The following is a 17,985-nucleotide window of genomic DNA, read 5'->3' on the forward strand; positions in this document are numbered from 1 at the left end:
AAATTAGATATAATTTAAAGTATTATAATAGCTGCTTGTATTAAAGTTATATTTCATACAAACTTAATAAAAAAATTTAATAATTTTAGAATTTTAACATAAAAAAAAAAAAGAATCGGTTTTATGGAGTAAAAATTTGATGGAAAATTCAGAAATTTGAGAATTTATTTAATTGAAATATAATTCGAGAGGTCTCCTTTGTACTTAGACATTCGTGTAATCAATTGATTTCCGGTTGCTGACGCGAATCTGACGTAATGGCGGAGAGATCTGACGCCCGACTATCGCCGTTCGAATACAAACTATGTCCGTTCCAGGAGCTCGCACACAAGCTCTCGCGAAGCTTCGATATGCAGGAGGCGCAGCTGCTGGAGGAGGGCAGTTCCGGCGGCGGGCCCGCCGGAAGTGGAACTACGGGGGGCCCGCCGCGACGGCATCACAGTGTGCAACGACTGACCCGCAGCGAGATGTCCGAACGACGCGAGGAGGACGGCGCCCTGGTGGTACCTGATCATCAAGGCAACCTGCGCATCACCGTGAAAAAGACCAAATCGATTCTGGGCATCGCCATTGAAGGCGGCGCCAACACCAAGCACCCACTGCCCCGGATCATCAACATACACGTGAGTTTATTTTGAAAAATTGCCGGTTAAAGTAAAAAAAAAATCAAATTACATACAGAAGTACCTGGAGCTGGATAAAATATTGGATTAAAGAGAAAAATTCAAATAAAGTCGGGGAATGTGTTGAACGGATCGAAGAGAATTAAAAGGACTAAACTAGGTATATGTATAAAGCTAATAATAATTCTGAGTTCATTATCTCTTGTTGTATCTATATGTAAATAAAATACGTTTTTTATTTTTGTTGAATAAATTTAAAGCTTAATTATTTAATTATTTAGCGATTTAATAATGGAAATTTAAAAGTGATATTCTGCAGAAAATGTTATACATACTTGAAATTAAAGGAATGCATGCCTTGAGCATCTCATGTAAATAATTATGCATAGTACGTTGATGCTAATTAATATTCCTCTAGCTTTTTTAATAAAGTCAATTACGTTAAAATATTATCTCATATATAACGTTCATTATCCTAGGTACATTCGATTTAAATGAAGTTTGGCTTCATGCGAAACGCACGATTAATAATTTGCGTCGGGTGAATTTATCGCCAGCGCCATTTACGATGGCATAAACAATATTATGCCATAAATGCGACTAACGCATCTGTGGTAATTTGTTGCAGGACAATGGAGCAGCTTACGAGGCTGGCGGCCTCGAAGTCGGCCAGCTCATCCTTGAAGTCGATGGTCAGAAAGTTGAAGGTAATGCCAGCAAAACCCTAAAATCTTATATTTTTTTATAATCTACTAATTTTGTATTATTTCTTTATCACACTTCTAGGATTTTAAATTCTCCAAAATTAAAGTTTCAAACAACTTGTTTGAACATCAATAGTAATAAAATTTCGCGAAAATTGATCACGAAAGAACGTTTAAAATAATAAATTCGTTCCTCTCGCAACGATAATAATTAGCTAATCGATTAATAATTGCAAGATAAACAGAAAAACTTTTATGTAAGTTTAATTCTAAACAACGATTAATTCTGCTTTATTTGTAGGACTTCATCATCAAGAGGTCGCACGGCTGATCGCAGAATCATTTGCACGTCGCGATCGCAACGAGATCGAGTTTCTGGTGGTGGAGGCGAAGAAGAGCAACTTGGAGCCGAAGCCGACAGCGCTCATATTCCTGGAAGCGTAGCAGGAATCTCCCACCTCCGAGCCGGAACCACCGTAGCTCAACCTGATCAAAGCTCGGCCATCGGCGATCTAGCTCGAGACTCGAACCGAATCGAGATCGAGACTGGAATCGAAAGACTAATCGAAAGAAGCCCCGAAGAGATTTAGTGTGATCTCTTCAGCTTCTTCACTCGAATTGCCGAGCTGTCAGTTGCTGCTAAATGATTAATCTGGCCCTGGTGGTGGGAATTCTACTTTACTTCATGAAGCAAGGAGAGAAGAGCGAAGACGCGAGGGAGATCTGGACCGGCGTTGCCCGATTCCGATATTTCGACTCTTTAAAGGCCGCTTTGAAAACCCGGAATGCGCTAACGAGACAAGAAACCCTGGAAAGTTCCTGGCAGTCGTGTATTCGCTCGGACTTTTCTGCCCTCGCGATTGACTGGAATTCGCGCGCGAAATCGGCATAAAATTGCCGCGCGAAGAAATTACCTTATTATGTAAATACATTGCCGCTATTGTACATATTCTCACAACAGACAGTTCGATAGAAGAAGCAAATAATCATATATATCACGAGGGAACTGGTAAAACTCCCGGCGGATTCCCGGCAACGCCGGTCCCGATCTCAAATCAGAACTATTCACCAATTAATTGCGCGATCGTCATCACGATGTAACGAAATGCGAGAGTGCATTGGTTATTTTTCGCAGAACCTCGAAGAGAGACGAAACGGAAGAAAGATCGTATATTTTATTTTTCATCGTCGGTGGTTATTTCGAGGATTAATAAAGGTGGAGGATCGTGCAATGTGCCAAACTAACTAACGCAAGCCATATATTAATAAAGCTATAAACGATAAGAGATTGATTTGGAAGGGATGAAGGGGAAAGGAATAAACTTTCGAAGAAACGCAAATCTGCAAGAAAATGCAACGAGGGAGAGTGCGGACCTACATGCTCATAGTGTAGCTGAGTGAACGATTACCTCACAGATACACTCATAGACAAACATATACACACAACATTCACTTTTAACATTATAATCGCGCGAGATCTGAGTTTCGACGACGCAAATTTGTGTCGACTCGAACCTAGATTAATAATCGCGATGTTGATTATATATATAATTATGAGAGTTATGGCAGATATTTGTATGCAAAAGGTAGAAGGGTGCAAGTCCTAAAGAACACAATATCCCTATTTTAAGAAAAGCTCCGAAATTGTATCCGCGCGATTTATTGAAATAGACTTAAAATTTTATATTATTAAATAATACAATTAAATAAAGTAAGGAAAAGTTGAATAATATTAAATCAAATACTAAAAATAAAATAGATATCAAATTTACGATTTAAGAAATCTTTCTTGAAAAAATAGATATTGTATAAAAATTTTAGCAATTCTTAACTTTGGATTTATTTCTGATTATTTCGGACTCGCTTCTTTCTGCTTTCTGGATACGATTAAGTTGATCAAGATTCTCGTTAATTTTAATGATTAGGTGTCATTCGGCTGGTTCTCGAAATTGCGCCTAATAACGCTTAGTAGTTTGTTAAATGTTACTGTATAGATAATTAACGTTGACGTAGTTGATAGACGTTGATTCGTCACTAGGACGTTACGCGTTGTTCGTTTATTGCGTTGTCAGTTGTGTGTTAGAGAATTTTTCCCCTCTCGGGCACGTGATATATTCGCCAGCAAATGCGTACAATTTAATCGAATTATTTTCACGTATTTTTTCACATTAAAATTTGTTGAAACGAAGAATAAAACATATTCTATTATATCTATCTATTGAGATTTTCCTATTAAAATATTTACATTTCTAAATTGCCATTTTTTATTTAGTTTTTAATATTTGTGACCAAAAAATTGAGTTGCTAACAAAAATAAAAGTTGTGTGTAATGTATTAATATTTAATTAAAGTGGAAAAGATAAATCATATTTTGTATACGCGACAGATGTATCGCGATCCGAGAAAGGATTAATGATAATATTTTTTTGACTGTCGAGTATAGCCGAAATATATCGATGATCCGTCATCGAAATGGAATTAACGACGATCTTGATCGAGATTGAAATGATTGTTACATTGCGGACGTTGTTAAGGCTTAAAAGAAATATATTACTCACGTACACACATATTTATATACATGTACATATAAGTATTATGGTATGAAAACTACCGTAGTGGAATTGCAAATCGTACCTATCTACTAGGCGTCTCAAGCGTCTCGCGCCGAAAGGGAAATAATTTAAAAATAAAAATAAAATTTTAAAAATAATAAAAGCGTACACGCGCGGTATTTTCGAAGAGAAACTATAAAAAATTAGAGGTGCATACAACATAGTAAAGGCCTGATCCAGTTCGAGTTCAAGCGAAGAGAAATCGTGGACAATCCTATGTAAAGAGAATCTCGGGAAAAGTTCCTCGACAAATTTATGACCTTAGGAAAAAATCTGCATTTAAATTAAATAAAAAAATATCTTTTATATTTTATTTTCCTACTTAAAATTTTTGAAGCATATTTAAATATTGTTTACGTTACTTTTAATATTATGGATTTTTATGCAAATTTGACTTATGTATTTATAGGTAAGATATAAAATTACTGAACAAAAATCTACTATATTTTTTCATCTTTTGCTATTATGAATTACTAATATATAATAATCATAATATGCGAAAAATCAAAATTCATTCTTTTTCCTCGAATGGAAAAAATTTATCTGAACAACAAGAATGCATTTTAGTCTCGTAAATGTGCATTATTCTGTAAATGACAAGTAAATGCAAATCATGAAATAATCCGAATAACTGAGAAACTCGAAGACATGAAAACTATTAAATATTATATTCATCTAAGTAAGCGATAAAGAGAAAATAAATAATAATGAAATATGTATTTTAATATGATAATTGCTCATCTCAGAAAATAACTCGATTGTCCACGATTTTTCCTATTAAAACAAAAATAAAAATTGTAGAATATACGCGTGCGAGCAATTGTGCTGTTGTACAAATGCCAAATCGAGCCACAAACGAAGCAAAGGGAAATATTTAACTACAGTATCTAGGCAATTAATCTCTTGGCACATGGTACAATACATGCAAATTGCACGTATAAATTCTATGTATTTTTCCCAACTAAATTTGCATATAAAGTATAATTAAAGTTTTAATTGTTTTTGTTAAATATATATAATCAGTTAAATATAATCAGTTTAATATTTATATAATATATAATCAGTTAAATATTTAAATTAAATGTGAGATAAGAGATTTTAGAGAAACTTTTTGATTATACTTGATTAAATTTAATTCGTACAAAAATTCTTTTCGTTCCTATATCGTAATAAATTTATCCTTTCATCATTAAGAAAAAATTTATTTTCGATTTAATCAGGAAACCATTACACACATGTCGTAAGAGATTAATCAAAGATTTCAGCAAATGTGCCAAAAAGTTTGTGCTTAATTATATCGATCAACGATAATGGCGGTTTCAACTGATATTGTCACGTTGGAAAAGAAAAAAAAGGTAACAACAAATCGAAAAGAATTTCCCAGAGCATATTCAAATCTTTTCTTGGCTATTCTTTTGTAGCATACACACGGGAGCACGAGTCGCTTTAATCGCTATGTTACAGATGAGCCAATGAGCGGAAAATATTGAGAAAGGAAAAACGAGATGAAGAAACGAGACAGTCGAGTTTGCGCTTCTCATTTCCTTTCGGACGAGAGAAAAAAAAATAATAATAGTTTGTCTCGTTAGATAAGATGAGAAAGACTCTAAGCGCCGGACTCGAAAGACGAGAAAGGACGAGGGGTGGCTCGAGGATTTCGAAAAGCGACAGCGAAAAAGCACTATAAGAGGGGACTTGACAGATCAAATAAGATGAGATATTTTTGTAAAGCTTTCGATGTACCGCAATCCCAGAAAAATGTTTCGAAGATCTCAGCTGACATATCCGATAATGCCTTATCGCTTTTAAAAATCGAGAACTATTAGGGAACGCGCTATGCGAGAAGGACAAAGAACTGGAATTGTAAGACACATCTGATATACAACCCTAATCCATTTCCCGCCTTCCGAGAGAAACAAATCGCGAGACACTCGGTAGAGCTTAAAAATGATCACGTGTAATAATACAGTGTGCATAATTATTTTTTTTTAATCTATCTTTTCCTTTTCAAGACTTTTTCAAGACCTTCTTTAATTATAAAGGAGTTTTAGAAGAAGATAACGGTAGATAATTAAAAAAATAAAATAACGCGATGTAAAGAGAGAAAGATTAAATTGTGCAATACACCAACATTAAACAGAATATTAATTAATTAGCATCGCGAATTTCTATGTAATTAATCTCTAATTATTTTCACATGCATGCAAGCACGAAATTTTCGATCGGCGAACATGTACAGCTTCGTTTACGCACTAATTAAGTTGTGCTCGAAATTTAGTTCCAAGTGAGTTCTCTTATAATACTTTCTAACCGATAATTTTCTCACACGAAAGTGGATGGTCTAGTAATTTTCCTGAATTTTCCTTGAAAATTTCATTTAGGTCGATAAAATACAGCTATATATTTAAATTTAAAATTTTGTGGAAGCCACTTTCGCAATGTAATATATTCTAAAATTTATTATGATAAATTATTTAATTTTATTAATGCGCTCCTACTTTTTTTAACTAAGTAAAATACTTTTCTGCCTTATTCCCTGATCCAAAAGGCTTTAAACTGTACAATTTTTTATTTCTTATAAAAAGACAAATCCAGAGTATCTTATAGAGTATCTTATATATATTATTATCATTCAAAGATTGGATATGAAAATGATTAAAAAGTCTCGCGTAATTCCTAGCTCTCATTTATTTTTATTGCAATTCGAAGAAAGAAAGAAAGAGAAAGAGAAAGAGATAGAAGCGAAAGAAATATTAAAAGAAATATACTGTTATCATGTCACACGAGATTATTTTTTTCTTATTGATTTATTCAAGTACAATATAGAAATTTAAATAATTTTTTTAAACTGAAAAGTAATGATAATTTCTTTTTTAACGTTATCTATAATTTGACGTGATAAAAATTATAAGGATCCGCGTGACATGGCAATAGCGCGTCCCATCATTAAAACCGACACGTAAAAAAAAATCAGTATAATTGTAATCGTACTTTACTATTGTACATACGTAAAATCTCGTTCATACGCGTTTCATAGATCATCTCTTTTGCAATCAAACTTATACATTTCTGACATACGTACATGGTACATCCATCTACCCACCCACGTACACATATAGGCGGATACAAGATGCATGGATCAAAGCGAAATCAGCGCGCCAGATTGCGTTAATTGAATAATTCGTCACTTTATTGTACGCCTCGAGAAAAAAATGTTGTTGCAAAAAAAATAAATACGAGAAAATAAAATAAATCACCTTACATACACACATGATCACACATAAAATCACGTGCCAGAAAGCGATTGTGACACGTGAAAAACGTAGCGCGTAGCTGACGACACGGTATGGCACGTGCGAGTACGCGTTGCCATTATTATTATTGTTCTTATCATTATGATGATTATGGTGATTATTATTACTACGATGATGACGTTTATTATTACTATAATTGAATAAAACGTTCACCACGAGAATCAGACTTGTCGCTCCACTCTACTTGTTCCTCTTTGAAAAATTTCCTCTCTTCTCTTTGCTTCTTCCTAACTTAAATATTCATATTTTTATTCAAACACTATCTAAATGATATTTGTTTAATGCTTATTAAAATTGTTACGTCAATATTTAGGCATTGTTAAATCTATTTCCTAAATTAATTTTAATTTTTGTGTGGGAAGTTTAATGTCAAATAATTTATTTTTTAAATTAAAATTACTTTGTAAAAGAAGATACTCAAAATATTTATGATTATCATTTTCTCACGCTTATTTGCAAAACAACTTTAAGTTCACTTCCTCATTTTCTCCAAGAAAAAGCAAATAAAGTAAAGATGTGTTTTATGTTGAAAGTTTTACATACGAATTTTGCGAAAGCAAATCGTTTACTTTGCTTCGCAGACAAAAGCAGCTCGTTTTCATTTGCGTCATTCGCCCATCGTGGGATTTAGGGGCGTTTGACGTAAGGAGGAGGAAAGCCAAAGCTGTGCTATTAACGCGCGCCATAAAACACTAACTATCGATCGCACTAAAATTGTATATTTCAAGAGTCGTTTCGTCCAAATTACTCTGCTGGTTTTCTCAACAAGTGGCAGTGCCTTTTAACTGGAAGATAAAATTTTTATTTTTGATTGCCTTTTATCATGTATTATTTAAAATTAATAAAATATACGAAAGCAAAAAAAAAACAAATAGCAAAAAATATAGAAGTAATGAACAATATAAAATAATCAATGTAAAAAAAATTATATTATTTTTAAAAATTATTTTTAACAATTATTAAAAAATATAAAGAAAAATCGTTTCTTGCAAAGTACATATATTGTTTAAAAAATAAATATTCAAGCGACGGAAAAGTAAAAATATGATCTCCTTGAACACGATAAAAACATAATGTACGCCGAAATTAGAAGAGAGAGAGAGAGAGAGAGAGAGAGAGAGAGAGAGAATTTCCACCCACACAAATTCTTCTTCACAGTTTACATGAAGAGCAATATGTAACTCTCAGCTGATCGATAAAGAGGAACAAATCTCTTACGCAACAAAACGAATCCGCACGTGGCGCATAATCCTGTTAAGGATCGTGCGAGGGTCGCAGATTGCCTCAAATTTATGAATTCATGTCTGCAAAGCTTTTCAAAAAAGGAAAACTTGTTTTAATCACAAAGTAAACTGTTTTAAATAAAATTGCAGATTAATAAAATCATAAATCACTTAAGTAAAATTAAATAAATTTTTTAATCAAACTAAATCTGACATTTTCTTTTAATTATTTAATATTTTATGTTATTTTAGAATTAACATTTTATGTTATTTTAGAATTTTTTTTAATCAGCTTACTTGCAAGAATCATTATTAATTTAATGCAAAAAAAATGATAGAATGTGTGACCGTGTTTGATCGATAAAATCTTTTTGAAAACAAAACGGATGGAAGTATCAGAGTCTTTCCTCAAGCGTATGGTAAAAAAAGGAAACGGAGGGGAATTAGAAATATAATTTGACTAAGCTTCCATTGAGTTTGTGGATTAAACGAGCCGTGACCGGTTGCACATGTCGATCTAATTTTCAACAACACGTGCAAGCGAAAGTTCCTCGAGGGTGGAATCCGTTCGCACGTTATTTCGCGGTTTGTCAGTTGAAATTGCTAGAAAAATGCAGTCACAATAATTCGCCATAGAAACTTATTATACTTCGTCTGATCTATTTGTTATATTTTATATTATAATAACTGACTTCACACATATAAAGGGATTATTTTACAATTTATGATCTTTCTTAACAAAATATATGACTCAAAATTATAATTATTCTTCACATATATAAATGTCTAGTTTTATATTTAATATTAGATCTTCTTCACTTTCAAGACAGTGAAATTCATGAATAATAAAATTTTTAATTAATATTAGAAATTAAAAAGAGTTCTTTGCTGGTAATTTTTGAGTAAGCTTCAAACTTGTAAAAAAATTTATATAATTGATCGTTAATCAATTGTGGAAGGAACATCTTGATCTCTTTCTAAAGGATGACACGATAAGTATGTATTCGTGGCAGATGTGATTTCTCGCGTGTCAGAATCCTCGATTGTTCGTCTAAAGAGAGATTTCAAGGCGTTTCAAAGCGTCTTTCTTGATTCATTAACAATGAGGATCGATGATAACCGGTGTAAACCCGAAACGACAGACGGAGGCCTGAATGTTTCCGCTGTGGAAACGCAGATGCGCGTTTACGAGAACGCGCGTGCCGATCACAATGGATCGATTACGGATCTCTCGTAAATCAAACAATGCCTGGCTTACTGGAAAAGGAAGACACTAACTAACAAAGGGAAAAGAGAGAGATTAATCTCCCGAAAAATAAACCACATCTTCCAATAATCACAGATACTCAGGAACTCCTAAATAAAGTTGCTATTTTCACGGGATAATAAATTTTTATACAATTTACGTTTTAATTAAATTACATGAAATATTCGCGCCAGAGACCTACAGATTTTATTTCTCGATTTCTTCATCCCTCATCGATCCCATGTCATTCTTTATCCCGTGCGATCCACGCGAAAACCCGAAAATCCTCAGCTGCCGGCATCAGCTGCCCGGATCAACGACGAAGAAGAAAAGAGAATCAGCGTGGCGTTAGAAATGCAGGGACGAGCGGATCGAAAGGGGGCACGAAGGGGGGCAGAACCGGCACGAACCGGGGGCACGAATCTACGGCACGAGGGTACGCGAGACCCCGAGAGGTGTGCCCTGCACGCGTATAGTAGGGTAGTTTCCCCCTCGAAACTACCACCGGCCGCTTCCGGGTGCGGAATTCGGTTTAGACTTGCTTGTCAATGCCTGCGAAGCAGCAGCAGCAGCAGCAGAAGCAGGCGTCATCAGGCTGGTCGGCGACCAAGCGACTTGGGCACACGCCGGCGAATCGCCGACACGAGCGGTTGTTCTTTCAATCGCGTACGCCGCGATTTATGGACTCGATTAATCACGCCGATGAACGTTAAATATCAAGATCGAACGCAGTGTTAGAAGATACGATCGTCTAATATTAGTATTTTAGCTAAATAGTGTTAAAAAACATTTTCTAGCTTTCGAGCCAAATACATCAATCAATGTCTAGTAATATTTCACGCAGACAGTATCGATATATATTTTTCCATCTATCAAGTCAACAAGACAGTGTCGTGTCCAAGCAACGTCTTTTATCTGTCGGAACCATCATTGTTATCTTCGAAAAGTATTGAAATCTTTTTTGTCTTTCTACGTGGAAGTTAAGTGTATCAGTGAGGTGTTCAAAATGACATATTATGTTATTTGTCTCTTACTAATTCGAAAATATTAAACAATATAGTATCTTGAGAAAACTTAAAATGTTTAAAACTTAAAATAACGTCAAACATTTTTTAAAAACACTTTTTGAAACTTTTCAAGAAGAAAATTATCTTTTCAAAAGAAAAATATAACTTCTTAAAACTATACTACTTTTTTATAGTGTTACAATGTTTTTGAAAGAGAAAAAAGTAAAAATATTTTTGATATAAATTGTCATCGAAAGAAGATTCATTAATATCATATATATATATTTTTATCAATTTTCTGTAATTATAAAGCTAAAAAATCAACAAACAAATAAAAATATAATTATTAATAAGAAAGAAAAATCTAAAAAGTGTCAATAATAACTGATATCTAGTATTTAATTAGTCAAAATTAATTGATGAAAATATAATCCTAATATCAATTAATTACAATCAATCAATTAATTGAAAAGATATTTAACATTTACTGACTGAGTTTAATTAAACGTGGCTGTGTAATTAATACTAAGCAAAATCGATTGATCGTCATACTTAATATATCTTCATTGAACAAAATTAATCTATTTATCAGCATCTAATTAAAATTGAAGCAATTAATTAGAATCAAATAATCTATAAAAATAACTAACCGTCCATCGACTAGAAATAATCGAACAAAATTATGAGTGTAATTAATCGCGTTAATTAATCAATGCGTTTGACAATATCTCCAGTAGTGAATCGGGAACGCGTTTCATCATCCGCGAGTGCCTAAATGCGAAAGCGTTTATCCAGACTATTCTAATCCCCGTCCTTGAGGCGCCACGGGTTGTTGTTGCTACTGTTGTCTACTTAAAACTTGGCCATGGCCGATTGATCGCGACGGGGCCACTTATTCCCACCAACAAACGCGGTAAAGCAACAATTGCGGAAAAAGAATTACGAGATCTGCTGCGGCCGAAAATAAAAGAAATGCGATCGAAGAGATCGTAAAAGATCATAGAGAAATAAAACAATCCATGCACTACAGTCTCGAGAAGCACGGTTGATCGAACATTAATTCTTGGCAATTTTCAACAATCAAAAGTGAGTCTCGATCGATTGATTTATAGAGACAAGATGCATGTCAATTTTTTTATTTCAAATTTGTCTTAAGTTGTATATTAAATTTAATTAATATTAATTTTAAAACTTCTAGTTCAAAATTATGATATGAAAGATATAATTCGCGATAGCTTAATTAAAGAACTTACTTAAAAATTTAATTATGTATAAGGAATTATTCCGTTAACATTATCATAAGCCATTATCTTGTTTTATTTTCAATTAAAAGACTTTAATATTTAATTTTATTAAAATGTAGAATATAACCGGATTATTCATCTAAAGTTATTCAAAATTTCATTCTATCGATTCTAAAAATTCGTGTCATGAAATAAATATAATAAGCCATTATGTTAAAAAACGTGATAAAATATTAATATTTTTTGTCCAATTTCTGACTTCAACTTATCTCAAACAATCAACTCACTTATTTTTCCTTATATTTTTAAAAATAGTTATTTGAGATCAGAGAAAATAAAGTTGGATCGAATTCTCGGTCAAGACAAGAGGTCATCGACCTTCTTCGGGTAGCAGAGCTGCAACTCAAGTGGCCGTGAGAGAATTTAAAAGAAGAAGCGAAAGTGCACATCTACCTTCTGAAGAGATTTCGCTTATCGGAGAACACTTGAGGGTTAATTTTAAGCCCTTTTCCGAAGGCGAAACTCGTGTGGACGACTTTTAGGTCACTGTAATGATCAGCCATCATGGCGTGGCCGGCAGCAACGACTCTAACGAGTCTCCTGGTGCTGCTGATAACGCTTGCAGCATGCTCCTCGTCCAGGATTATCGTCACCACCCAGGCTCCATTTGGCAGAATTCTAAAGGCCGTGAAATTGCACGGAGGATACATGGAAGTCATCCAGGAACAGAGGTGTTCTCACGGTCTGCTTCGATTAACATGCAGGTTCGTTAGCATTCTTTATTGCGCGTCGCGAATAATTTTTAAAGCTAAGAAAGTATACTTAACTTTGTAACGGGATATTTTATGAAAAAATTAACTTATTTGCGGATAATCTATTCCGCATATCATTTACTTATACGCGAGAATTTATTATATTAGAAATATGTAGAAATCTCCTATTTATCCTATTTATTTATTAATACTTGAAAAATATTGCATTTTTATATCTTATTTAAGACGTATTTATTCTCTAACGTATTTATTTTCTCTACTAAATTAATTATTAAATATAAGCAAATTCTTAAGCTGTCAGAATTTTCAAATTCAATTTTTCAACTCATATTCAATTCAATTATTTAATTTCAGTTTTCCAGCGGACTTTATTTCTGTAACGTTACATAATTTAAATATTCCATAAAACAATCAAATTAGCTTGATACGAAAAGATTGTTTCAAAGTGATACAATCAAAAATATAATAAAATATTTAAAATTAGCTATATTATCGTTTAAAACGTTTTTATTAACTTAAATTCATTAAATTTTTTTCTAATTGATTATTTTGTTTATTCAAATTTTTTTTTGTTTATACAAATATTCTCGTAATTACAGATCATTGAAAGCGTTTATATTCATCTTGCAAGCGGAATATCACGCGAATCATACAGAATTATGTTTGAAGGAAAAAAATTTGGAAGAACTGAGGATGTGGGAACACAAAGGTAGCACACGACGATGGATAGATATGAGAGAGCTTAAAGGAAATTATATCCTTGACGACGAGGACAACAAAGCCGACGTCGTCGATATTCGATCGTCCTTAAATAAAAGGTAAACCAATAGTATTCATTCCAATATCATATTATAATTTAAGCGTTCAATACAACAGCGCATTCTAATTCATCTTTTTATAATTTTAGACATTTTTAGATATATTTAGAAATTATTCTAAAGAATAAAAAATATATTAAAAAGTCGGTTAATCTTTAAAGTTGAACAAATTATATATTTAAATTATTTTTCTCGAAGTCTCAAAAACAATTACATCATATTGCATTAGATCTTTCAATTGCATTCGCGAATTAGCAATTTTTTTTGCTGATTTTTATTTACGATTCATCAGCTGGCCAGAATTTTCATGGTTCTCGATATCGAAACTTCTGTCCATAACAAATATTCCATGATACAAGATAACGTTTGGTTACAATCGAGATCTGAGGTAAACCGCAGTCCTAGAAAACGACTCTTATTCCGTTATTGTCAACTACAAACATTGCAATAGACTCCTGCAGAAAAAAATGATCGAGAATATGATATCAAATCAAGCGATTAAATTCTTCTCAGCTGTTAGTTGTGAAAATTTTGTGTTTATAAGATACATTAATATAATATTTTACAATATATAATATAAATATATTGTATATTTTCTATCTCTCGTTCTAATAAATAAAATATAAAAAGTTTAGAGAAAATATATAATATTATTATATAATAAATTAACGTAATTTAGATAATAAATCATGTTGATCAATATATTCGATTAAATATAAAAGACGATCAAGCGACGACACAAAAACCGCATTAACGTTTTAGAGAAATATATCATTGAAAAGTCACACGATTACTGCGAAACGTAGTCGAGACTACAACCACTTGATCGAGTCACCCCCTTCGCTCTTTCACCCGATACCCATCGTTTTTATCCACCGCTCGTCGCGTACTCGAGAGCCGTCGAGGGTCGAGAGTGAAATCTCGACATTTGATGTGCGAGGATAAAAGCATTCCTAAAGCAATAATTGCCCCCCTCTCCTCCCTTCTCTCTGAAATGCGCGTCGGATGATCGCCGAAGGAGAAACAATCTCCGCTAAATGGGCCGCCTCCTCCCCTACGTTTACACAGCATCACGCTCCGAGAATTCCACAAATGGGGATCGCAATGCGAGGGATGCAAATTTTGCATTACTAAAATCGCACTAAATCCTTCGCGGCAAATCGAACATATAGATTTTATATTGAAAAACCTAAAATTCGCAAAAAATATAAAATACAGCAAATCATTTAAATTTATTATTTATTATTAAAAATTATTATTATTAAAAATAAGAAAAACTATAACAGTAACGAAAAATTTGAATTTAATAATAATAATAATAATGATAAAGAAAATGTAATTTTTGGTAAGATGAGCAAATTTTTTCATAATTAAAAAATAATAAAATAATCTTAAAACATATTTTCTCATTTCTCTTCTATAATAATAATTGTCGACATTAGGAGTACGTTCGTACTTCGTTTTGTTTATTTTTTGTGTAAATTTTAATTTAGAAAACTATTTTTCTTGTTTTAAGTTTTCAGAGATAGTAATTAACCTTTGTAAACTTTAGCAACAAACAGGACGATTTATTTTTACGTGAAAAAAATAATGGTATAGAAGTTTCAATTTAAGAATCTACGCTGGCAAGACTAAAAAATTCAAAAAGATTCCTTGCGAGATGGAGGAGGAAAAGGGAATGAAATGTTATTTCCCTTTTATTTCCGTCCATGGACCGATAAAATCAACGGGAAAATGTGGACGAGAAGGGTGAGGCAGCGAGGCCTCTCTAAAGGGGTGAAAACCACCCTCGTCTATTATTCACTTCTACTTTCAAGCAACAAGGATCGCGGCAACACAATCGCGATTCTTCCCCTAAATTCCATCCCCCTAGAAATGCCCAGGGCTGCTTTTGTCAGGTCGCGTTCGCAGCCCCTAATGACCGACGTTGCTTATTTAATTGGCGGCCATCGAACAATCGATAGTATCCGAGTTTCGATCTGTTCATGTATCCCGGAGAATAAATAAAAGTTTTAAAAAATAATTTATTATAAGAGAAAGAAAAGAATGAGAGAAATATTTTTATATTTATGTTGTGCAAAATTTAATATTATTAATTATTTTTCAAAATATTTTTTTAATGAATGTATTCTGTCATTTCTTTTATTAAATTAATGCAACTTTCCAATGTGATTTAGATGTTCCGGCCAAAAACATTGTCGCTATAACGCGACCATTGATCAACCAGGAGCGCATTCTTGGATTCCAGGTGAAATCTTATTGAAATATGCTTGCATACCAGGTGAGTATATTCTCATTATATTAAAAATATAGTAAACATTATAACGCTATTGACGTATATAAATTTATGTCTTAACAAACGGCAAATAATTTCATGAATATCTCCGATTTTATTATTATTATTCCTGATTTTTATTAATTTTGAACAATCATGATAGTACAGATTTTCGTGTAAAATTATCCTCACAGATGTTTGATACACACGGTACACGTCCAATATTAATAATCTAGCTTTATTTATCAGCGATAAAGCCCCTCTATTTTTCTACGATCAATTTTCGGGCGTGCGCAATCAATGATCAGCGGAACTTGATAAAACGAGCGAGCAAGCTTGAATCTCTCTGAATCCTCCCACGCCCGTGATGACGCAAAATGCACGACACGTCACGTGCTGCGCGTCCGATAAAAATGACCTCAGATTTCTATCTTGGCCGTAGTCAGCCAGCTGTCGGCGATATATGCTCGATCTTTATTGACCGTGGGATCGACAGCGTGTGCCATGATATTTCCCCGAAAGCCGACAAACATGAAACGGTGCATCTAATGCATCCGGTGTGGACAATACATGCCGCAAAATATATATGTAATCCTGATGTTCTATGGGATTGCACGTAATGTGGAAGCTCTTTACGAGAGTTAAATGAGAGAAACGTGACGTTTTGAGTTGACTTGTTTATTATTCAGTGATTTTCTTTTCTTATTTACAAAAGTATGCGTTGGAAGTAATGAATAAATGAAAAATTAGGGGAACATGTGCGTTACGATACAATATAATTACTTATTGCGTAACAGAAAGATATACTCAGATATTATAATTTTTTAGATCTATAGATTCTAAATTGCATTTTTCATAATTCTTCATTTTAAATAAATAATATTTATTTAATGTCCGATATAAAATTTTTTAGAAATTTATATTTTTCTGAAAATATATTTTATATATATATATATATATATATATATATATATATATATATAGAAAGAGAGAGAGAGAGAGAGAGAGAAAATTATTTATAACAATTATAAGCAAATTTTATATTAATCTTTATATTATTTAAATTTCTAAAAAGGATATTTTTTCCTTCACAATTTCTTAATGACTTACATTTGTTAAATTTATGCTGATCTTTCAAGAATAAAGTTTACCAAACCAAATTATCTATCGAAACATTGACGTCGAGAATAATTTGAGACTTTCAAAGTTTCAATTGAAGGTGCAATGTTTTATTAAACAAAGACAAACATGAATCAATAAATCCAACGAGAAGAATTCACGATTCGACAAAACATTCCCTTGCGAAGGTCGTCACGCTTGGATGAGAATCGGAAACGATGCATAAATACAACTGCCTTCTATTCAGGAGCAAGAGAGAGAAGGAGAAATGGCAGAAGCAAAGAGAGAGAGAGAGAAATAAGGAAAGAGGAGGAGGAAGAGACAGAGAACCAACTTCCCCTGCCTTGCCCTTATTACCACTACTAGCACGAATCATCCCCTCCAAAATGGCACCCCTTATCCGCGAAACTGGGACAAGGACACCCTCACCTTTTGGCCCGGCGAAATATGCTATCCTGCGATTGTACTGCATAGCGACAAATGGACCGCAACAGATGCAGCTGTTAATAGCGGCCTTATGGTTGCAGAAACGCGTGACCTATTATTCTGCTGCCCCTCCCTACTCCGAAAATAATTCCTTTCGAGAACAACCGAATTGTATCTGTGATGATTTGTTACTGGGAGAGATTTAATTAGGAGGTGGACATCTGGACGGGGTGCCATTGAATTAACACGATTTATAAACGCACGTGACAAATTATTCGAAAAATTAAACGTCGTAATTCAATCATATTGTATGTAATTATTTTAGAGAATATTATAAATCATTTTAAATAAAAAATTATTATAAATAATTTAAAGTTATTGAATGTAAATTGCGACAGTTTTAATTATTTATCATTGTGGAGTATCCAAAATTATGTTCAATTTTTAATTTATGTTATTTATTTCTTGTTTGAATAAATAATTATATTCAATATTTTAACCTCTTATACCTCTCTTTCATACACGAATCGATAAAATCATACTATATAAATAGAATACTGTATCGGTAAATTATATAAAAAATTAATTATTGATTAATTGC

General features: G+C 33.0%; 2 protein-coding genes across 13 annotated transcripts in view; both read left to right on the forward strand.

The window, feature by feature from the left end:
- The window catches only part of LOC105255039 (whirlin), a 60,283-nt gene extending 57,280 nt beyond the window's left edge, over positions 1–3,003 (forward strand). For all 11 annotated transcript variants that reach the window (XM_025415148.1, XM_025415147.1, XM_025415153.1 and 8 more), the window contains 3 exons: positions 318–623; positions 1,252–1,330; positions 1,629–3,003. In XM_025415148.1, coding sequence (XP_025270933.1) covers positions 318–623; positions 1,252–1,330; positions 1,629–1,771 — 528 coding nt within the window. In that variant the 3' untranslated portion in view covers positions 1,772–3,003. The remainder of the gene's footprint in view (positions 1–317; positions 624–1,251; positions 1,331–1,628) is intronic.
- A 9,315-nt stretch (positions 3,004–12,318) lies between these two features.
- Positions 12,319–17,985, forward strand: part of LOC105255023 — a 29,597-nt gene continuing 23,930 nt past the window's right edge. For both annotated transcript variants that reach the window (XM_025415158.1, XM_025415159.1), the window contains exons 1-3: positions 12,319–12,737; positions 13,346–13,564; positions 15,742–15,845. In XM_025415158.1, the coding sequence (XP_025270943.1) occupies positions 12,538–12,737; positions 13,346–13,564; positions 15,742–15,845 (523 nt within the window). In that variant the 5' untranslated portion in view covers positions 12,319–12,537. The remainder of the gene's footprint in view (positions 12,738–13,345; positions 13,565–15,741; positions 15,846–17,985) is intronic.

The sequence above is a fragment of the Camponotus floridanus genome, unplaced genomic scaffold (assembly GCF_003227725.1).
Source record: "Camponotus floridanus strain SB8 unplaced genomic scaffold, Cflo_v7.5 scaffold99, whole genome shotgun sequence".
In the NCBI taxonomy this organism is placed as follows: domain Eukaryota; kingdom Metazoa; phylum Arthropoda; class Insecta; order Hymenoptera; family Formicidae; genus Camponotus; species Camponotus floridanus.